Genomic DNA, 17,640 nt, shown 5'->3' with positions numbered 1-17,640 from the left:
AGCGTTTATTATATATATATATATATATATATATATATATATATATATATATATATCTAATACCTATCTCATTGTAATTCAAAAATTTTTTTTTGTTTATAGTACTATATAGTACTATATTATCTCATCATCTATCGTCATCGTCATTGATAAAAAAAAAAAAAAAAAGAAGAAAACTATCTCTTACCGTCGAACATCTTAATGACAAAAAAAAAAAAAGAAAAACGATTAGAAGTTATAACAACGGTGAAGGTAGGAAGCGTAACACGTTTGCTTCTGGTCGTTAGATCAATGGATCAAGGCGGCTGCAAATCTAAGCGAACGAAAGTGAAAATATCACTTGACTAGTGGCTTACTCGAAAGTGAACCAATCAAATTCTTCTCTCATTTATATATATATATATTTTTTACTTTCACTCTCTCTCTCTCTCTCTCTCTCTCTCTCTCTCTCTCTCTCTCTTTCTATTTCTCTCTTTTTCTCTTTCTGAATAATAAGTCATTATTTTGATTTTTTTTTTTTTTTCAAATATCTCTTACGATATTATTCTAAATCAGATCACAATCGCCGATCAATCTATGATTTTGATATCTATGATTTTGAATCTATTGAGAGTATTGTCAATGAAATATGTATAATATTCATGAATTGTCAATATGTCAATTGTCGTTATAGTCTCCTTTCTATTCTATTCGATTTTATCAAGTTTGCCCTCGTAGATTCTTCCTTCTATTGTTTCCGAATCGTCTGGAGCATATACATGTATGAATTGGAACAATGGTATCGACGTTAACATATCGTGTGTCTTTTCAAAACAGTAATAACGTCAAATGGTATTCGTACATTCCCATTCTTGACTTAGAATGTCACGTTGGTTATGTCTTACAAAGTAATAGAAACTAAGTAAATGTCAATCATATTGGGAAAAAATTGTTTTCCATCTAAAATAATAATAAATAAAAAAGAACGTTCAAAATTCTCTTAAATTTCTATTAACAATTTTAATTACGAATATAGAGAATATTAAACTTAAAAAATAAAATATAAAAGCATAGTATCGACGATACTATTGATATCTATGATTGGTCCATTATAATAAATTTTATGATTATTTGTTTAAGATAAAATTGACTACGTATATTTGTTTTTGCAATTGAATTCATTCGGCAAAAAGGGATAATAAAACTAAAGTAGAGAGAGAGAGAGAGAGAGAGAGAGAGAGAGGGAGGGAGGGAGGGAGGGAGGGAAGGAGGCCATCGACTTAGTCCAAGGATTTCTTAGAACAACTTTAATCAAACGAGATAAAATAAAAGAAAAGAAAAGAAAAGAAAATCAAATAAAATGAAACGAAACAAAATGATATGATTCATAATATAATAATAACAATGTTAATTGATAGACGATTAATTCGCGTGATTATTGGTGAGTTCGGTTAAGTATTTATACGCGGATGAGAAAGGATGGGAAAGGATGGAAAAGAGGATGAAAAGTTTTACGAGAGAGTCGATGTCGAAGAAACTGTAGAAAGAAGAAAAGTGCAGAGTGCAATTGAGTGCATTGAGAGAGTGTCGAACGCATAGAGGCAAACGAACGAACGAACGAATAAGCAAGCAAGTAAGTAAGCAAGAAAGCAAGCAAGTAAGCGAGTAAGAAAGCAAGCAAGCAAGCAAGCAAGCAAGCAAGCAAGCAAGCAAGCAAGCTAGCTAGCTAGCTAGCGAACGGTCGAAGAAGTGGTCAGTGGCCGCTGAAAGCGAAAGGACGAACGTCCTGTAACAGAGAGAAGGGGTTTTTCGCTAAGATAGTAGTAGGTAGGTGCACCTAACAACGTGAAAGACATTTTACCATTCCTTTCTCGCTCTCGTGCCGTTAAACGTTCGAAACTGTTTGTGGTATCATCGGTCAAGCACGTCTCATGTCACATTAAAAGAAGACGGCCGTATGTATATATCTTACACCGTCGATATACATATACCGTCAACTTTCTAGATATTTTTATTTGAGAGAGTATACCGAGATTGGTGGTGGTAGTAATAGTGATAGTGGTAGTGGTAATGGTAATGGTAGTGGTGGTAGTAATGATAGTATGTGGTGGTAGTTGATGATAGTTGGTGGTGGTAGTGGTGAGATGGTAATGGCGATGGTGATGGTGTGATGGTGGTGGGCTTTGGACATTCGATGGACGTCGTTGTCATTTTTCAAATTCGACATTGTTTACTAGACGAATGTTATTCGTTCGAGCACGTTAACCAATGCCAGTCACTCGTGAAACGTGAAACTGGGCGAAAGTTGTAGACCTCTTATAGTGTCCGAATAGTAACTTGTTCTAAAAAGAGAGAGAGAGAGAGAGAGAGAGAGAGAGAGAGAGAGAGAGAGAGAGAGAGAGAGAAAGAGTAGATTCGTTAATAAGAAAATTTGATGAAGGAAGGACAACTCAGTTCGATCGTGTCTTACGAGTGATCGAGATCGATCTTAAAACCTAGTGACGTGCCTATCACGGTGTCCTTGTACGAATACCGGTGTACTTAATACGAACAATAAGAGTTTCATCTCGTTTTGGCATGATTCTGGAGAGGTGTAATAATAATAGACGATCCGTTCTCGTTTTACATCAAGTTCGAGCATCATCATCTACCTGGTTTAGTTTCTACTCTGTGTTTTACAAGGTCAGTCAATGTTTTTCACATATAATAGAAGGAGGAGAAGGAGGAGAAGGAAGAGAAGGAGCTACATACATACATCGAAGATACATGATCGTACAATCGTTGTATCGATGTATTTTATATTATCTTTTAAACATATATCATTGATATTGATTCGTAAAGTTTCTTTGTTTCTCTTTGAATTCTCATAATTTTCGATGCTTTTGTTTTGCTTTTTTCTTTTCTTTTTATTCTTTTTTTTTTTTTTTATTTTCCTTTTTTCTTCTTTTCATTAGCAAAATTAGTTAAATTTATTAAAGAAAGTTTTATATACAGAGAGAAAGTGTCATTATTTGTCAATATCTACTATATGTATACGTATATATGTATATATACATATATATATATATATATATATGTATATAATTACTATACTTTAATTAATAGATATACATATGTATCTATAATATATACGATCATCGATAATAATAGATAATGAATATATTATTTTAAATAATAAAACTCGTTGCTAGTCGAGAATCGCATAACGATCGATTTGCTCGAGTTACGATCGCTCGCTTCGTCGAAAGTGAAATCGTATATGGGGTAAAAAGTCTGTCACGTATTTTCTCGTTAATTCACCAAAGCAAAATGAATTTTTATTATCAAATAATTTCCACCTTTCCAGTACGCCCCCTCCCTCCCTCCATCTCTCTCTCTCTCTCTCTCTCTCTCGTTCGCGCGCGTGTGCTTAATTTTCGCGATATTATTTGTTTAAGTTTGCGTTACGGTGTTCGAAATGGTTAGTTCTTAGAAACATAATAAAAACAAGTATTAATGCCGATGAAGTACTTACCACTTACCGCTTACCTATTCATTAAATAGAAAAGTCCGTGTTGGCAGTTAACTTAGAATTCTTAACAATCTAGAGATCGTACGAATATTATTTTGTATGGACTGCCTAAGTGAAAGTCCTTTCATTTCGGTTAAATATTAGTCCGAGATTTTTATCTTTATTATAACCCCTGTATATAGCATTCGGGTATATAGCGTGTTCTTTTATTTCAAAATATAATGCTTATAATGCTTGTCATCTTTGTTCCTTAAAAAAAAAAAAAAAAAAAAAAAAGAAACGTACACGCATACTTGCAAATTAGAAATTAATCTTTTTATTAATTTCTTCCTATATCTATTTTTTTTCCTCGTTTCTTTTCTTTTCCTTTTTCTTTTATTTCTTTCTTTTTTTTCTTCCCCTTCCCCCCCCCCCCCCCACCCTCCCCTAAAGAATTATAGCATCATCGATACATTAATTATCATATTCACGACATTGATATTATTGGGCTCGAGGGAGATACATTTTTTTTCTTTTAATAATCTTCTTTATCTTCCTTATTTTCCTTTCTTTCCTTTTCTTTTCTTTTCTTTTTTTTTTATTCTCCTTTCTCCCGACCTCTTCCTGTACGATAAAAATCTTGTGCTGCTCGTTATTCGACGGCGCCTCCCCTCTACCCCTCTACCTATCTCCTTCTCCCTTTCCCTTTGCCCCCCCCCTCCCCCCTTACCTTCCTTTATCAAGAAGCATAGTCAAGGATCGAGAGCAAAGTGCTTTTTATGAGGGCATGAGCTCGTGCGTACGTGGCTCGAACGAAGATTCCCTCCTCTTTCTCTCTTCCTCCGTCACCGTCAGTAGTCCCTCATCTCAGTCCCCACTATCCCCCTCCCTCCTTCCTCAGTCTCCCCACCTCTCCACCCATTCCCTCCCCTCCCTTTCCCCTTCCCCTCCCTTTATAGAAAATGTATCGTCACGCTTGTGATTTCCACTTTAAGTGTACTCACGACTCATTGCGAATAATTTCTTTTACAGGGATGTTCGAAAGAACGACTTGAGGAGTCTGTTAGCGGAAGAGGAGAGAATATGTCGTCAAGAGGAAGAAAACTTTGGTCCACCTCATCATCGTCATCATTATCATCATCATCGTCGTCATCGTCAGCGTCAGCGTCAGCGTTATCGTGGATCATTTTATTGTCGGTTCTCTTTGTAAGACTCGACCACGTGGCAGGTAGGAGTATGTAATCGCAATGAATTTCATTCTTACGTGAAAAAAAGGAAGATTTACTGGGATATTTAAATTTTCAAAGAATTAATTCCACTAATGTTTCGCTTTAAGGAAAATAATTTAAGATTAATATCGGCACTTCGATTAATATAACATTATATTATATTATTACATTACATTATAATATAATGTAATATTTTTAATATTGTTATATTATATTATATTATGATACAATATATAATATAATAATTTTAATATTGTTATATTATATTATATTATATTATATTAACGATGAATAATTAATAATTTATTAATGCTATATTAAAATTTTGAATGTGGCGACGATGGTGATGGTGGCGAAGAAGAAATGAATGATGTGGGGCGGGCGCAGGGGGAGGTAAGGGAAGGGGAGGTAAAGAATGGCGATTGAGTAGAAGAAGAGAGAAAGGGAACGGAGGAAGATGATTTATTGACTATATAAGAAAACAAGTTTTTTTTCTTGTCGATTCCGATGACCAATAAGTATTCGTGAATTTCACTTAATACGATGATAATTTTATAATTTTATAATGTAGATCCGAGAACAGAACGAGTTTGCGAATTCATTTAAAATGGTTTATAGTAGACTTAGCTATTCGTAGTTAAGCGTCTACGTCCAAAGATGGACCGGACCTCGTTCATTCTCACGATTATCATTTCAATCGTGAGATCGTGGCCTCGTTAGTATTCAAGTTACTCTTTTCTTTTTTTTTCTTTTTTTATTCTTCTCATTCTTTCCTTTATACTTCATTAACGAGCATTCGCTGTTGAACTCAAGCGCGTACCGATTAATTAATTGAAAATCTTAAGGTACATAAGTCCTGTATACGCGTGTGTATATACGTGTATGTATCAGTGTTGCAGTTTACGCGTTGTATCGTATAAGGAAATGTGAGAAGCCACATTTACATATTAAAAACACGCACGCATACGTACAAATATATATATATATATTTATATATGTCTTGTACGACGACGTCCACGACAGCGTTATTCTAAAACTGGAAGTCTGGAAGGAACTACGGAAACGTGCAAAAAGCTTGCCGACCTTGTCCCACTTCCGTCAAAGCTTTAGGAACGAGCTTACTCGTTCGTGCATGTTAGTTCGTGCATATGTACACGTATATAGGGTTAGTTGTGTTTAGCCATTTGAAGTAATACAAATACGTAAGTAATATTATATGTAAACAGTTTGTACATATTTTATTATATATATGTATATATATATATATATATATATATATATATATATATGTATATATGTATGCATGTATGTAAGAAGAATATTTAATTAAGAGTATTACAATGGGATATACCAAAACTTTTTTCTTTCTATTTTTTTGTTAATTATCAAACAAGAACACACGATTATTTTATTATTACACGAGAGAGAGAGAGAGAGAGAGAGAGAGAGAGAGAGAAAGAGAGAGAGAGTTCAATTTATAAAGGATCATTTTCCTTTCTTTTTTTGCTTTTCTTTCCCTTTTTCTTCCTCTTCTTTTCTCGGCACAATCGTATCCTCCAAGAATTAAAGCTTCTTTTAAGAGAAAAGAAAAAAGGAAATAATTTCTTATACGGCTTGCGCGAAGTAGAAAAAATATATATTCTTGTGTTTTCAATTTTAAATACGAACACTCTCTTGAAAAAAAAAAAAATATATATATATATATATATATATATATATATAAATGTGTATAGTAGTTTATACCTAAGAGAACGCGTATTGTCACATTGGACAATATTTTGACGAAGATGCAGGACTCGTTCTTTTTCGTCTTCTCCTTCTTCTTTTTCTTTTTCTTCTTGGTCCGTTCATATCTCGAAAGTAATCTTCCTTGCTTCGAATAGACCGAAAAAGAAGTGAGATGGATAGATAGATAGATAAACGAAAAGAGAGAGAGAGAGAGAGAGAGAGAGAGAGAGAGAGAGAGAGAGAGCTTGCGAAAATGAAGCTGTGTATATGAAGAGGGAGAGAGATCGGCTTCAAAGAGTAGAAAGGAAGAAAGAAAGAGAAAAAAGTAAAAAAAATGGAGAGAGATAGACAGATATAGAAAGAGAAAGAAAGAGAGAGAGAGAGAGAGAGAGAGAGAGAGAGAGAGAGAGAGAGAGAAAGAGAGATCAAATCGACAATCGGATTTTCTTACGAAGCTTTCGGTTCGGCTCCTTTTCTCATTTGTTTACGATCCTTTATCATAAAATGTTTTAAGCTTCTTCGAGCTCTTACTTCAGATGAAAAAAGTTACGCTCGGTTACTCCTTAAGAAATTATCTCTCACTGGATTAATATTCTATCTAGTAGCATTATTTAGCATCAATATATATATATATATATATATATATATATATATATATATATATATATGTTGCCTATAGCCAAAGAACGAATTTCGAGTTGATAAGTTTTCGTTTTGAATTTCCATTAATTAAGTTTGCCGCGACGACGACGACGACGACGACGACGATGAGGACGAGGACGACATTGACACAGTTTCATACACAGTCAGGCTGTAGTAGCAATTTTCTGGCTTTAAATCGTGCCTTGTTCGCGTTATCGTCCATGTTTGAAGTTGAATTAGGATAGGGATGATTTTCAAAGCTACGATTTTATATGTCTTTATGTTCTATATATATATATATATATATATATATATATATTTAGATATATATATATTATAAAAAATAAATAGTTTTGTTTGTTTGTTTATTTACATATGTTGACTGCTATGTAATAACATTACATATCTATGTAATAAGTTCTACTATATAAGTGGGTATATTTAATGTATAATAAAGTGCATTTAACAGGAGTATTACTCAGACCGGAGATAGTGACGTTTAAAGGTGGAGAAACTCGTTAGGAAAAAAACCGAGAAGTTAGTTAGTATGTCTGTATGCATGTATGTATGTATATATGTATGTATGTACGTCTATGGCTATCGTAAAACGTACACCAATCTCTTTGCGATATGGTGAAAGTCCAACGTGATAAGTAAGTTTGACGTACACCTGCGGCCTCACATGCAATACTCGATCAACTTTGTTCGCTAGGATATTTCAAAGAATTCCAATACGTTCTCTACATATAACTAGAGAATTTTATACAAACACACATATATATATATATATGTATATATGTAATAATATTATGTAGTAATATTATGTAGTTATATGATAAGTAATACAATAAGAATATATAATATAATATATAGTAATAATTATGATATAATTATATACTATTTATATATATATATATTTATTGTATATATATATATTATAGTATACAATAATAAATATATATATTATATATATTATTTATATATTATTTATATATATACATATATATATATAATAAGTAATATAATAAGAATATGTAATATAATATATAGTAATAATTATAATATAATTATATACTATTTATATATATATATATATATATATATATATATATCATTTTTTTTATTTTTATATACGTATATACAAATATAATATTTATATATTATAATATATGATATTTGTATATATATACATATATATTATTTTTTTGAAATCTATAACAGATAAGATTCGTTTTTGACACATATCTTTCTCTCTCTCTTTCTATATATATATATATATATATATATATATATATATATATATATATATATGTATATATATGTACATATAAAGTTAATCGTAAAAATCACTTCGATTGTGAGTATTATCCGTGAAACGATCGTACACGTAGAAACGTAGGAAGGGTAAACGTGTAACATTGCATCGCACGAGCCTGAAATCCGATCGTATCTGGAATCCGATAGTTGTGCGACCCGAATAAATTGAGATACGATCTTTTCAGTAAGATATAGAAACTTCTTTCGCTTGGGGGCTATACACCAGTCGTATACGCGATGGATCACTGTGTGTTTTCACTGTGGTCATTGAAACGTCGTATTTGCTTTCCTATTTGTTGGAGATCTTTTTTCTTCTCTTTTCTCCTTTTTTTTTTCTTTCTCTTTTCTGTTTTTTTTTTTTTTTTTTTTTTTTTTTTTTTTTTTTTTTTCTTTTAAAAAATATCAACCCGGCAAAATTAAACCTTCTAATCGGATCGATTAATATCTTTTCGATTCGACGATTAATAATTGATAATTGATAATTATTAATTATTGTTTAATTAGGATTCAATATCAATGTCACTCGTTTTCTTTTTATTTTCAAAAGAATAAAATGAATAAATTTATTTATCACGTATAAAATATCTTGTTAAGTATTCAGAATATTTCACTTGTACGGCGATTACATTTTTTGCTCCTTTCATTTCTTTCTTCTCCTACTTCTTTTTTTCTCTTTCTTTCTTTCTTTCTTTCTTTTTTTTTTTTCTTTTTTCCTTTCTTTTCCTTTTTATTGCACGAGATACGCACCTTCGTAACTCTCAATCTTTTCATCGTTTTTCGAATAACCGGAAGAATTCGATTACGTTGCATTACGTTAAGCTATATCACATCGTATACCATGGCTAAAGTGAAATTGCCTGTATACGAGCTTAAAGTGAAATTCATAGAAGAAATATTGGTATATAATAATATTTTTAATTTCTTCTTCTTCTTCTTCTTCTTCTTCTTCATCTTTTCCTTACTGTTCTTTCTCTTTTTCGTTATTTTTAGAAAGACCGAATAAAATGTAAAAAATATGAATATTGATCGACGATTATATATATATATATATATATATATATATATATATATATGTGTATATATATACGTGTATATCTGTATATAAAATTACATAATTATTGAAATGTTCTTTTCAGAAAGAAGTAGCGTAAGTTACGTAACTATAATTTAAATAAAACCTGGTTATTACCAATTCTAAGTTTAGGTAATGTCGGACGATAAAACACATACACATACACGAGTAGAGAAATAAATGGCTTGTTACCTTTCGATAATATCGTGACTTTTTGATTTTATAGTTTTTTTTTCGGTTAATTTATTAGATCCATCCGAAACGCTTGAACAATTTTAAATAGTTAAGTTTAATAAAGTAAAAGGCACGGGAATAATTATCGTTTGTTAAAAATGTTCCGAGTTCTACTTTTAATACGATTACTTTCCATTTTCTTTGTCTCTTTCTTTTTTCATTTTTTTGTTCTTTTTGTTTTTTTCTTGTTTTTTTTTTTTTTCTTTTCCTATCACGACGGAAATTTAATTGTTTTCGTTATGTGTAAGAAGAGTAGATATACGAGTGAATAAAAAAAAAAAAAAAAAAAAAAAAAAAAAGAAAGAAAAAGAATAAATAAATAAAAAAAGAAAATAAAATGAAACGATAATACAACTAACGCGATAATATATACGAACGTAGAGAGATTCAATTTAGATTTGATTTTATAGGAAAAAATGAGATGAAGAAGAAGAAGAAAAAAAAATAAAGAACAAAAATATATATAGAAGAAAAAGAACATATATATATATATATATATTTATTTATTTATTTATTTAAAAGAAGAAATGGCTGTCTATTTGTATGTATATCTCATGCTTAAAATACGATCGAAACAACTAAGATGAAGTGCAATGCATAGTATCATTAATTCTCTTTTCTCCATTGATACAATCCTGAGAAATTCTTGTGTTCCTTCTTCGGCACGCACAAGAAGGGATATCGTTAGAAAACGTTGAAAGACCTTGTGGGATTTAGTGATGGCATCGTGCTCATATCCTACTTTGCATTGTCATGTGATCTCCCATACGATGGATTAACCATTCAAAGAACTAGTAAATAAAGTTTCAATTTTTTTTTTTATCCATCATGTCAGCTCTTAGCTTATATTATTGCGATTTGTTTTTTCATTTCTTTTTGATTTTTAATTGAATGATTTCTTTTTTTTTTTTTTTTTTTTTTTTTTTTTTTTTTTTTTTTTGGAGCACACGTATACATATGTACTTATGTACAAGGAGGATGGAATTTATTATAGAGTTTATATATATATATATATATATATATATATATATATATATATATCATTGAAGATCATTTGAGGGAAGATTAAAGGTTTAGATTTTTTTCACATATGGATTATTTTTTTTCTCTCATATTTTTTCTTGTGTTTTCTTTTTTTTTAGCCGTTTAGATCTTTTAATTTCTTCAACGAGGAATAGGAATATGCGGTTATAAGAAAAATTTTCAAAAATTCTTAAAATAATCGAAGTTATCTCGCGACATACGTCAGTTTGATCAGTAACAATAGAAACTTTTAAATATGATTTTCATTTGAAAATGTCAATTTAAAAATTGCCGATGAACGGGAGAAATATCTCAACAATCAATTGTTCGATATAGATCAATCGTTTTTTGAATTAAAGGAATATATATATATATATTTTTTCTTTTTTTACGAATACTGAACCTTATAATATCTTGAGTTCTAATCAAGTTTATTAATACTTAAGGAAATTTAAAATTGTTCGAGAAGCGATTTAAAAAGAACAAAAAGAAAAAAAGAAGAACAAACGAAGAAAAAAATTATGCCTAACTTTAAAGTGTCATTAGAAAATAATACAAAAATAATCATTATTTTTATTAGACAATAATACAAATCTTTTCTCTCTTTTTTATTTCTTTTTTTTTTTTTTTTTTTTTTTTTTTACTTTCGTAAAAATTCACTTCGTCAAAAATTTCATGGAGTACAACATTTTTTTTCTCGATATTTTTACACTTTTAAAATTATCAAAAATACTTTCAAACGCAATAATCATTAAAGATGGCATGAACGTTTTCGATATTTTAATAACAAAAGGAATAAAAAAAGAAAAAAAAGAAATAAATTAAAACTAAAAAAAAAAAAAAATATTCTACAACTTTTTACATCTTCAAAATAGAATATTGATATAATAAGATATTGTAAAAGTGTAAATGTGTCATTTTGTATGTGTTTTGTTATATAAAAAAAAAAAAAAAAGGAAGTAAGAAAGAAAAAAAAAAAATTGTAAATAATAAATTATTTTTTACGTTACCGGATCGAAATCTCTCGTTAAACTAGACAAAACGAGAGATCGGTAAAGCAAAAGGACTAAGAGGGACATAGTGAGGGACACGAGTTCGAGACCTCTCTTCCGTTCGTTTGCGTAACTTCAACGACAACTACGTTATTAAAACTTTCTCGGTTACAATTTACGTGCTTGCGGTACGTGCAAGTCGTGAATCGTTTATTTACGAATTTCTAACGCCGTTCTAACTTTCGATCGAAATCTGAATTCCTAGCTTATGCGAAATTCAATGTTGAATAACTCATTAAATGTTGTTAATAGAATTCAAACGAGAATTTCTTTAGACATTTCTCAAAATATTTCTACGTTCTTCGATTTGTCGATCTTTTGACAAATTTTTTCAAACCTAATGAAAAGCGTTGATATCTCTTATGGCTTACGCCTTATATCGAGGATAATAAAAAGAAAAAGAAAGAAAAAAAAAAAAAAATAATAATAATAAAAAAGAAAAAGAAAAAATATAGGAAATAAGACGTTCAACGTTGATACAATTTTTCGACTCGTTTTTGATATAATAAATATTTTTGTAATAACTCGTCGAGTTGTCGTTACGACGTCGATATCATTTGTAAAACCTGTAACTAGTTCTTCGCCACGCTCAATGATTTTCTTTGAAGCGAGATAAAGATCGGTTAGATAGTTGGATTAATGTAGTTTGCCGATAAATATGGTCTATATGTAAATTCGTTAGGAATAAAGAAATAAAAAAAAAAAAAAAAAAAAAAAAAAAAGAGAGAAAAAAAAAGAAAAAGATAAAAAAGGAAAAAAAAGGGGGAAAAAAAAAATAAAAAAGAAAAGAAATATCATCGCCGATTCCTTTCACTTGAAGTATACCTTTACGTACACACTTATATATGTATACATATATACATTTCGAAGAACATATTTTATGTATATACAAAACATATTTAATTCGCAAATACTAATTCGTTTATATGTTGTATTACAACGTGGTCGTAGTTTGCTGCTCGAGAAAATTATATTTTACGCACGACTGAAAGCAAAAATAATACATTGCGAAAGGTTAAAACAACGATTACGAAACGATCGATGGCTCGTACGAGTTCTCGAATAGATTTGTATTTGTGCTGAGTGGGTGGATGGATAGGGGGCGGGGAACTTGGGAGAGAGATTTTTTTTTTCTTTTTCTTTTTTTTTCTTTTCTTTTTCTTTTTTTTTTTTTTTTTTTTGCTTTTATGCCCATCATGTTAAGATCATCGTACTATGTGCACTTCGAATTGCATCGAATTTGCATATTGATTTATATTTAACAAATTTGTAAATATTATCTGTGATAATAGATCGATTAATATTAAATTCAATTAATTTTATAGAATGATTTATATCAAACGAATATAATAATAATAATGATAATAATAATAATAATAATAATAATAATAATAATAATAATAATAATAAGATAATGATATATTATAATATATTAATATTTGGTATGTTTCGATTTGATATTTATTGCGATTTATTAAAAACACGTTATCTTTCATATTATTCGAATGATCGCGATCGATTTAAATTACTTTTCTTTTTCTTTTCTTTTTTTTTTGATAATAAAAATTAATTGTACGTTTTGCCGTACGTAACATTGATTATTTAATCAAGCTGATCAATTTGATCAGAGCTAATTATCACGAGTACGTAATATTAAAATTATTATATGCAATTTATGCACTTGTATATTTGATTTGTAAATTTTCTTTCAGGATGTCAGTTTTATCCAATCGGAGAATATTTGAAATTCGTAAGAGTACCAGAAAATCTTCGGGAGGGATCAGAGATATTATCTTTGGAAGCACATCCTAGAAATCGTCTTACTATTATTCCAGTGGACAAGGTACATTTAATTCTTTTTTTTTATCTTCTTTTTTTTTTCGAAACTCTCATTCATTTAGTTGAACTTTTTGTTAGATAATGAGGTCTATTTGAAAGAGAAAAAAAAAAAAAAAAAAAAAAAAAAAAGAAAATAGAAGAAAACGAAAGGAACGCACGTCGTTTGATTTCTTTTTCTTTCTTCCTTTTCTCTTTTATTTTCTTTTTTTCTTTTCTTATGAAATGTATTAATGTTTCAGGAAGAGGACAGTCGTTTCTTTTCTTACAAAGACGTGAATGGAACTCACGTTTCAGTGACGTTGGCACACTCATTGGAGGATCTGGTCGATGCGGAATCACCTAGAAATCTGTTAAAGTTCCGGGTCATCTGTGATTATACCGATGGCAGAGACACCTTGGTGAATGCTCAAATACATATAGAAATATAAATATAAATATATATATATATATGTATACATATATATATTTTTTCTCTCATATATTATACTTTCGCTTTTTCGTTAAACGTTTAATTAGAGCGTTCTAGGTAACCGGTTTAAATTAAAGCTATCTCTCTTTTTTCTTTTTTTTTTTTTTTTTTTTTGTTTCTTTCTATTTTCATTTATGATTACGAGCATTTTTTCTTTCTTTCTTACTTTCTTCCTTTTTTTTTTCCACTTACATATTTATATTTTTTTTCCTTTCTTTAACGTTCAGTCATGCATTAACAAACATTTACGTAATGACATTAAGAGGAGAATGTAGGTCTGGTCAATTCGGTCTTTATCAGATCATTATCTTTTTTCTCTTTCAAGTGAATTTTCCAAAGCGTAATATTTATTCTTTCTCTTTCTTTTTTTTTTTTTTTTTTTTTGAGCGCAGTAACTCTCAGAATCTCTTTTCTCGTTTGAATGAAAAATTAATAACATAAGCCAAAGAGAGTAACATGTGGATAATCACAGAGAATTCTTCTCTTCGTCCTGTTGAATAACGGAGATTAAAAATCGTGATACTGCTAAGCGCTTAACTGTATATCTATTTACCATATCTATTCCTAATCCGTGATATCGTCTATTTAAATCGATTTCTTTCCCCGTGAGAAAATACGTAAAAGTTTATTTGAACATTGTGAACGTGAATTTAAATAATATAAGTACCGTATGAAATTTATCTTTTCTCTTTTCTTTTCTTTTTTTCTTAATTTTCTTAACGATCCAATCGATAACATCAATTATTTTAATAATTTTCAATAACGTCGAACAACATTATTTATGACAATTAATTCTTGATATAATTTAAAATCGGAAAAAATTTAATTTTAATCCTTCAATTGGATCGACTAAAAATTACAAATAAATGAGAATTAAATAGACGTGTACGTTTTTGTTGTTCAGGTCTCATCGCATTTATCAGTCACCGTATACGTCGAGGATATTAATGATCATGCTCCAGAATTTATCGATGCTCCTTATCACGTGACAGTGGATGAGCTTACATCGACCGGTAAGACATATTTATTATACTTAACTATTTAATTCCATTAAATATGTACATATACATATATACACACACATATATATATATATATATGTGTGTGTATATATATATATATGTATGTATGTATGACAAGTTTAAGTCTATCTAACTTTAATGAAATGAAGTTATGCCAAATCGTTTTCAAAATACTTTGTTCTTATTTCTTCTCTAAGTATATCCATTTCAATTTAAGACAAACGACGGGTAACTGTGTTTTTAAAGCTATTGGCTACTGAAAGATTCATGAACACTTTTAAAATTCTCCATTAGAAACGAAGGAGAGAAAGAGAGAGAGAAAGAGAGAGAAGTGATATATATATATATATATATATATATATATATATTTAAATAAATTCGACGCTTTGTTACTTTTAATTTGCCTTTTACCAAATCTGATTTAAATATTAACCGAAGTAGTTAGCACAGTTAATTATTTCACCCGTTGAAATTCACCCTATTAAAAAAACAAAATGACATTGACATAAACGAATGAAAATTATTAATGGATAATTCGATGGATGATTCTCAATAGAATTTTTATAAAGAAAATATTAAAATAATAATATAAATATATCTCAATTGTTGAAATTCCTCCAATGGAAGAATTTTCAAGGGGACGGTTCTTGTTCCACGAAATTTTGAACGAGATTACGATGAATTCGTTGACCTATAACAAAGTAGGATTTCCGTAAGTCGAAAGACTATCTTTCCTTGTCCCTTTCCCTGCTCCCTCTCTCCCTTTACTTCCTTCCTTTCTACTCCTTTTGCTAGATCCATTTCGTTTAATCCTAAAGTTTTGCCAAATTTCGCTAGAGTGTCTCTCGTTGGAATTCAAAATATAGAAAGAGAAAGAGATAGGTAGAAAGAGGTAGATAGATAGACGGAGAGAAGAAGAAGAAGAAGAAGAAGAAGAAGTAAAGGAAGTTAGTTCGAGTTAATTTCTCTTTTATTATGACAAAAATGATAAGATTTTAACGACGAGAAATATTGAATCTTAATGTTATGAAATAAATTCTTTACTTGAATAATATATCAAAGAAGTTCGTTGTTGGACGAATTTCAGGTGTTACAATATTCCGTGGGATTCATGCCGTCGACGGGGACAAACCAAATACACCGAACAGTGATATTCATTATGCTATAGTTAAAGGAAACGAACAGGGAAAATTTTCCCTTGAATCCGGACATAGAACAGCTTTGATATTACGTAAACCATTGGATTACGATAATGGCGATCGCGAGTACACCCTCGTTATCACAGCTACTGTGAGTTTTTAAACGAACGAATTCTTTTTATTATCATCATTATTATTATTATAATTATTATTATCATTATTATTTATTTTATTATTTATTATTATTTTATTTTATTATTTATTTTATTATTATTATTATTTTACTTATTTTATTATTTATTATTTATTTTATTATTATTATTATTTTATTTATTTTATTTATTTTATTAATTATTACTTATTTTATTATTTATTTTATTATTATTATTATTATTATTATTATTTTATTTATTTTATTATTTATTTTATTATTATTATTATTTTATTTATTTTATTTATTTTATTAATTATTACTTATTTTATTATTTATTTTATTATTATTATTATTATTATTATTATTATTTTATTTATTTTATTATTTATTTTATTATTATTATTATTTTATTTATTTTATTTATTTTATTAATTATTACTTATTTTATTATTTATTTTATTATTATTATTATTATTTTATTTATTTTATTATTTATTTTATTATTATTATTATTTTATTATTATTATTATTATTTTATTATTATTATTATTATTGTTATTATTATTATTATTATTTCTGTAACATTACATGTGGTTTTCTCTTTTATATTATCACTTTCAGGATCGTGGTGTACCTGCGAAGAGTAATAAAACAACGGTTAGGATAACCGTACTGGATAACGATGATCTCGATCCAAAATTTACTCAAGACGTGTACAAAACGAAAATATACGAATATTATCCAATGCCGGTAAGAATATGTAATATAATAACGCAGTACGAATCATTGATTTTAATTCATTAATAATCACTCACATTGATGATAATCAATAAATCAATAGACACAACGAAAATTAATATATTTCGTATTAATTCATTTAATCATTTCTTAGAACTGATATTTTAATATGTTAACCAAACATTAAAAATAAGTATAATGATCGGAATAAGATCGATTCGTCTTCTATTCGCGTTTACAAACGTCTTCTTCCTTAATAATAATAATAATAAATAGAATCAAAAGAAAGTCATTCTCATATAATTTCAACCGAAAGTACAGTGGTCTCTTTTTTTTTTTTTTTTTTTTTTTAAATGATCGTGATTCACTTTCACGACAATGTTCGTTTCACTTCGCGTGTTACCTTTTATCTTTTTTTTTTTTTAGAAAGATACATAATGATCGAACGAGTGAATATTATATAGAGAAGGTGATACTTAACAGGTATATTAAATATACACAATTTCGAATTAA

At 28.9% G+C, this 17,640-nt stretch overlaps 1 protein-coding gene across 9 annotated transcripts in view; it reads left to right on the top strand.

Moving 5' to 3' along the window:
- LOC124953353 (cadherin-89D) overlaps positions 1–17,640 on the top strand; it is a 40,253-nt gene that overhangs the window by 8,149 nt on the left and 14,464 nt on the right. For 4 of the 9 annotated variants that reach the window (XM_047504599.1, XM_047504596.1, XM_047504600.1 and 1 more), the window contains exons 2-7: positions 4,502–4,703; positions 13,479–13,609; positions 13,845–14,003; positions 14,979–15,087; positions 16,184–16,386; positions 17,011–17,139. In XM_047504599.1, the coding sequence (XP_047360555.1) occupies positions 4,553–4,703; positions 13,479–13,609; positions 13,845–14,003; positions 14,979–15,087; positions 16,184–16,386; positions 17,011–17,139 (882 nt within the window). In that variant the 5' untranslated portion in view covers positions 4,502–4,552. Of the gene's footprint in view, positions 1–1,305; positions 1,807–2,092; positions 2,662–4,501; positions 4,704–13,478; positions 13,610–13,844; positions 14,004–14,978; positions 15,088–16,183; positions 16,387–17,010; positions 17,140–17,640 lie in introns of those variants that run through there. The other 5 variants (XM_047504597.1, XM_047504598.1, XM_047504595.1 and 2 more) reach the window with 5 other exon arrangements.

The sequence above is a fragment of the Vespa velutina genome, chromosome 12 (genome assembly GCF_912470025.1).
Source record: "Vespa velutina chromosome 12, iVesVel2.1, whole genome shotgun sequence".
Taxonomy (NCBI): Eukaryota; Metazoa; Arthropoda; class Insecta; order Hymenoptera; family Vespidae; genus Vespa; species Vespa velutina.
This window is presented reverse-complemented; position numbering and strand designations above follow the sequence as displayed.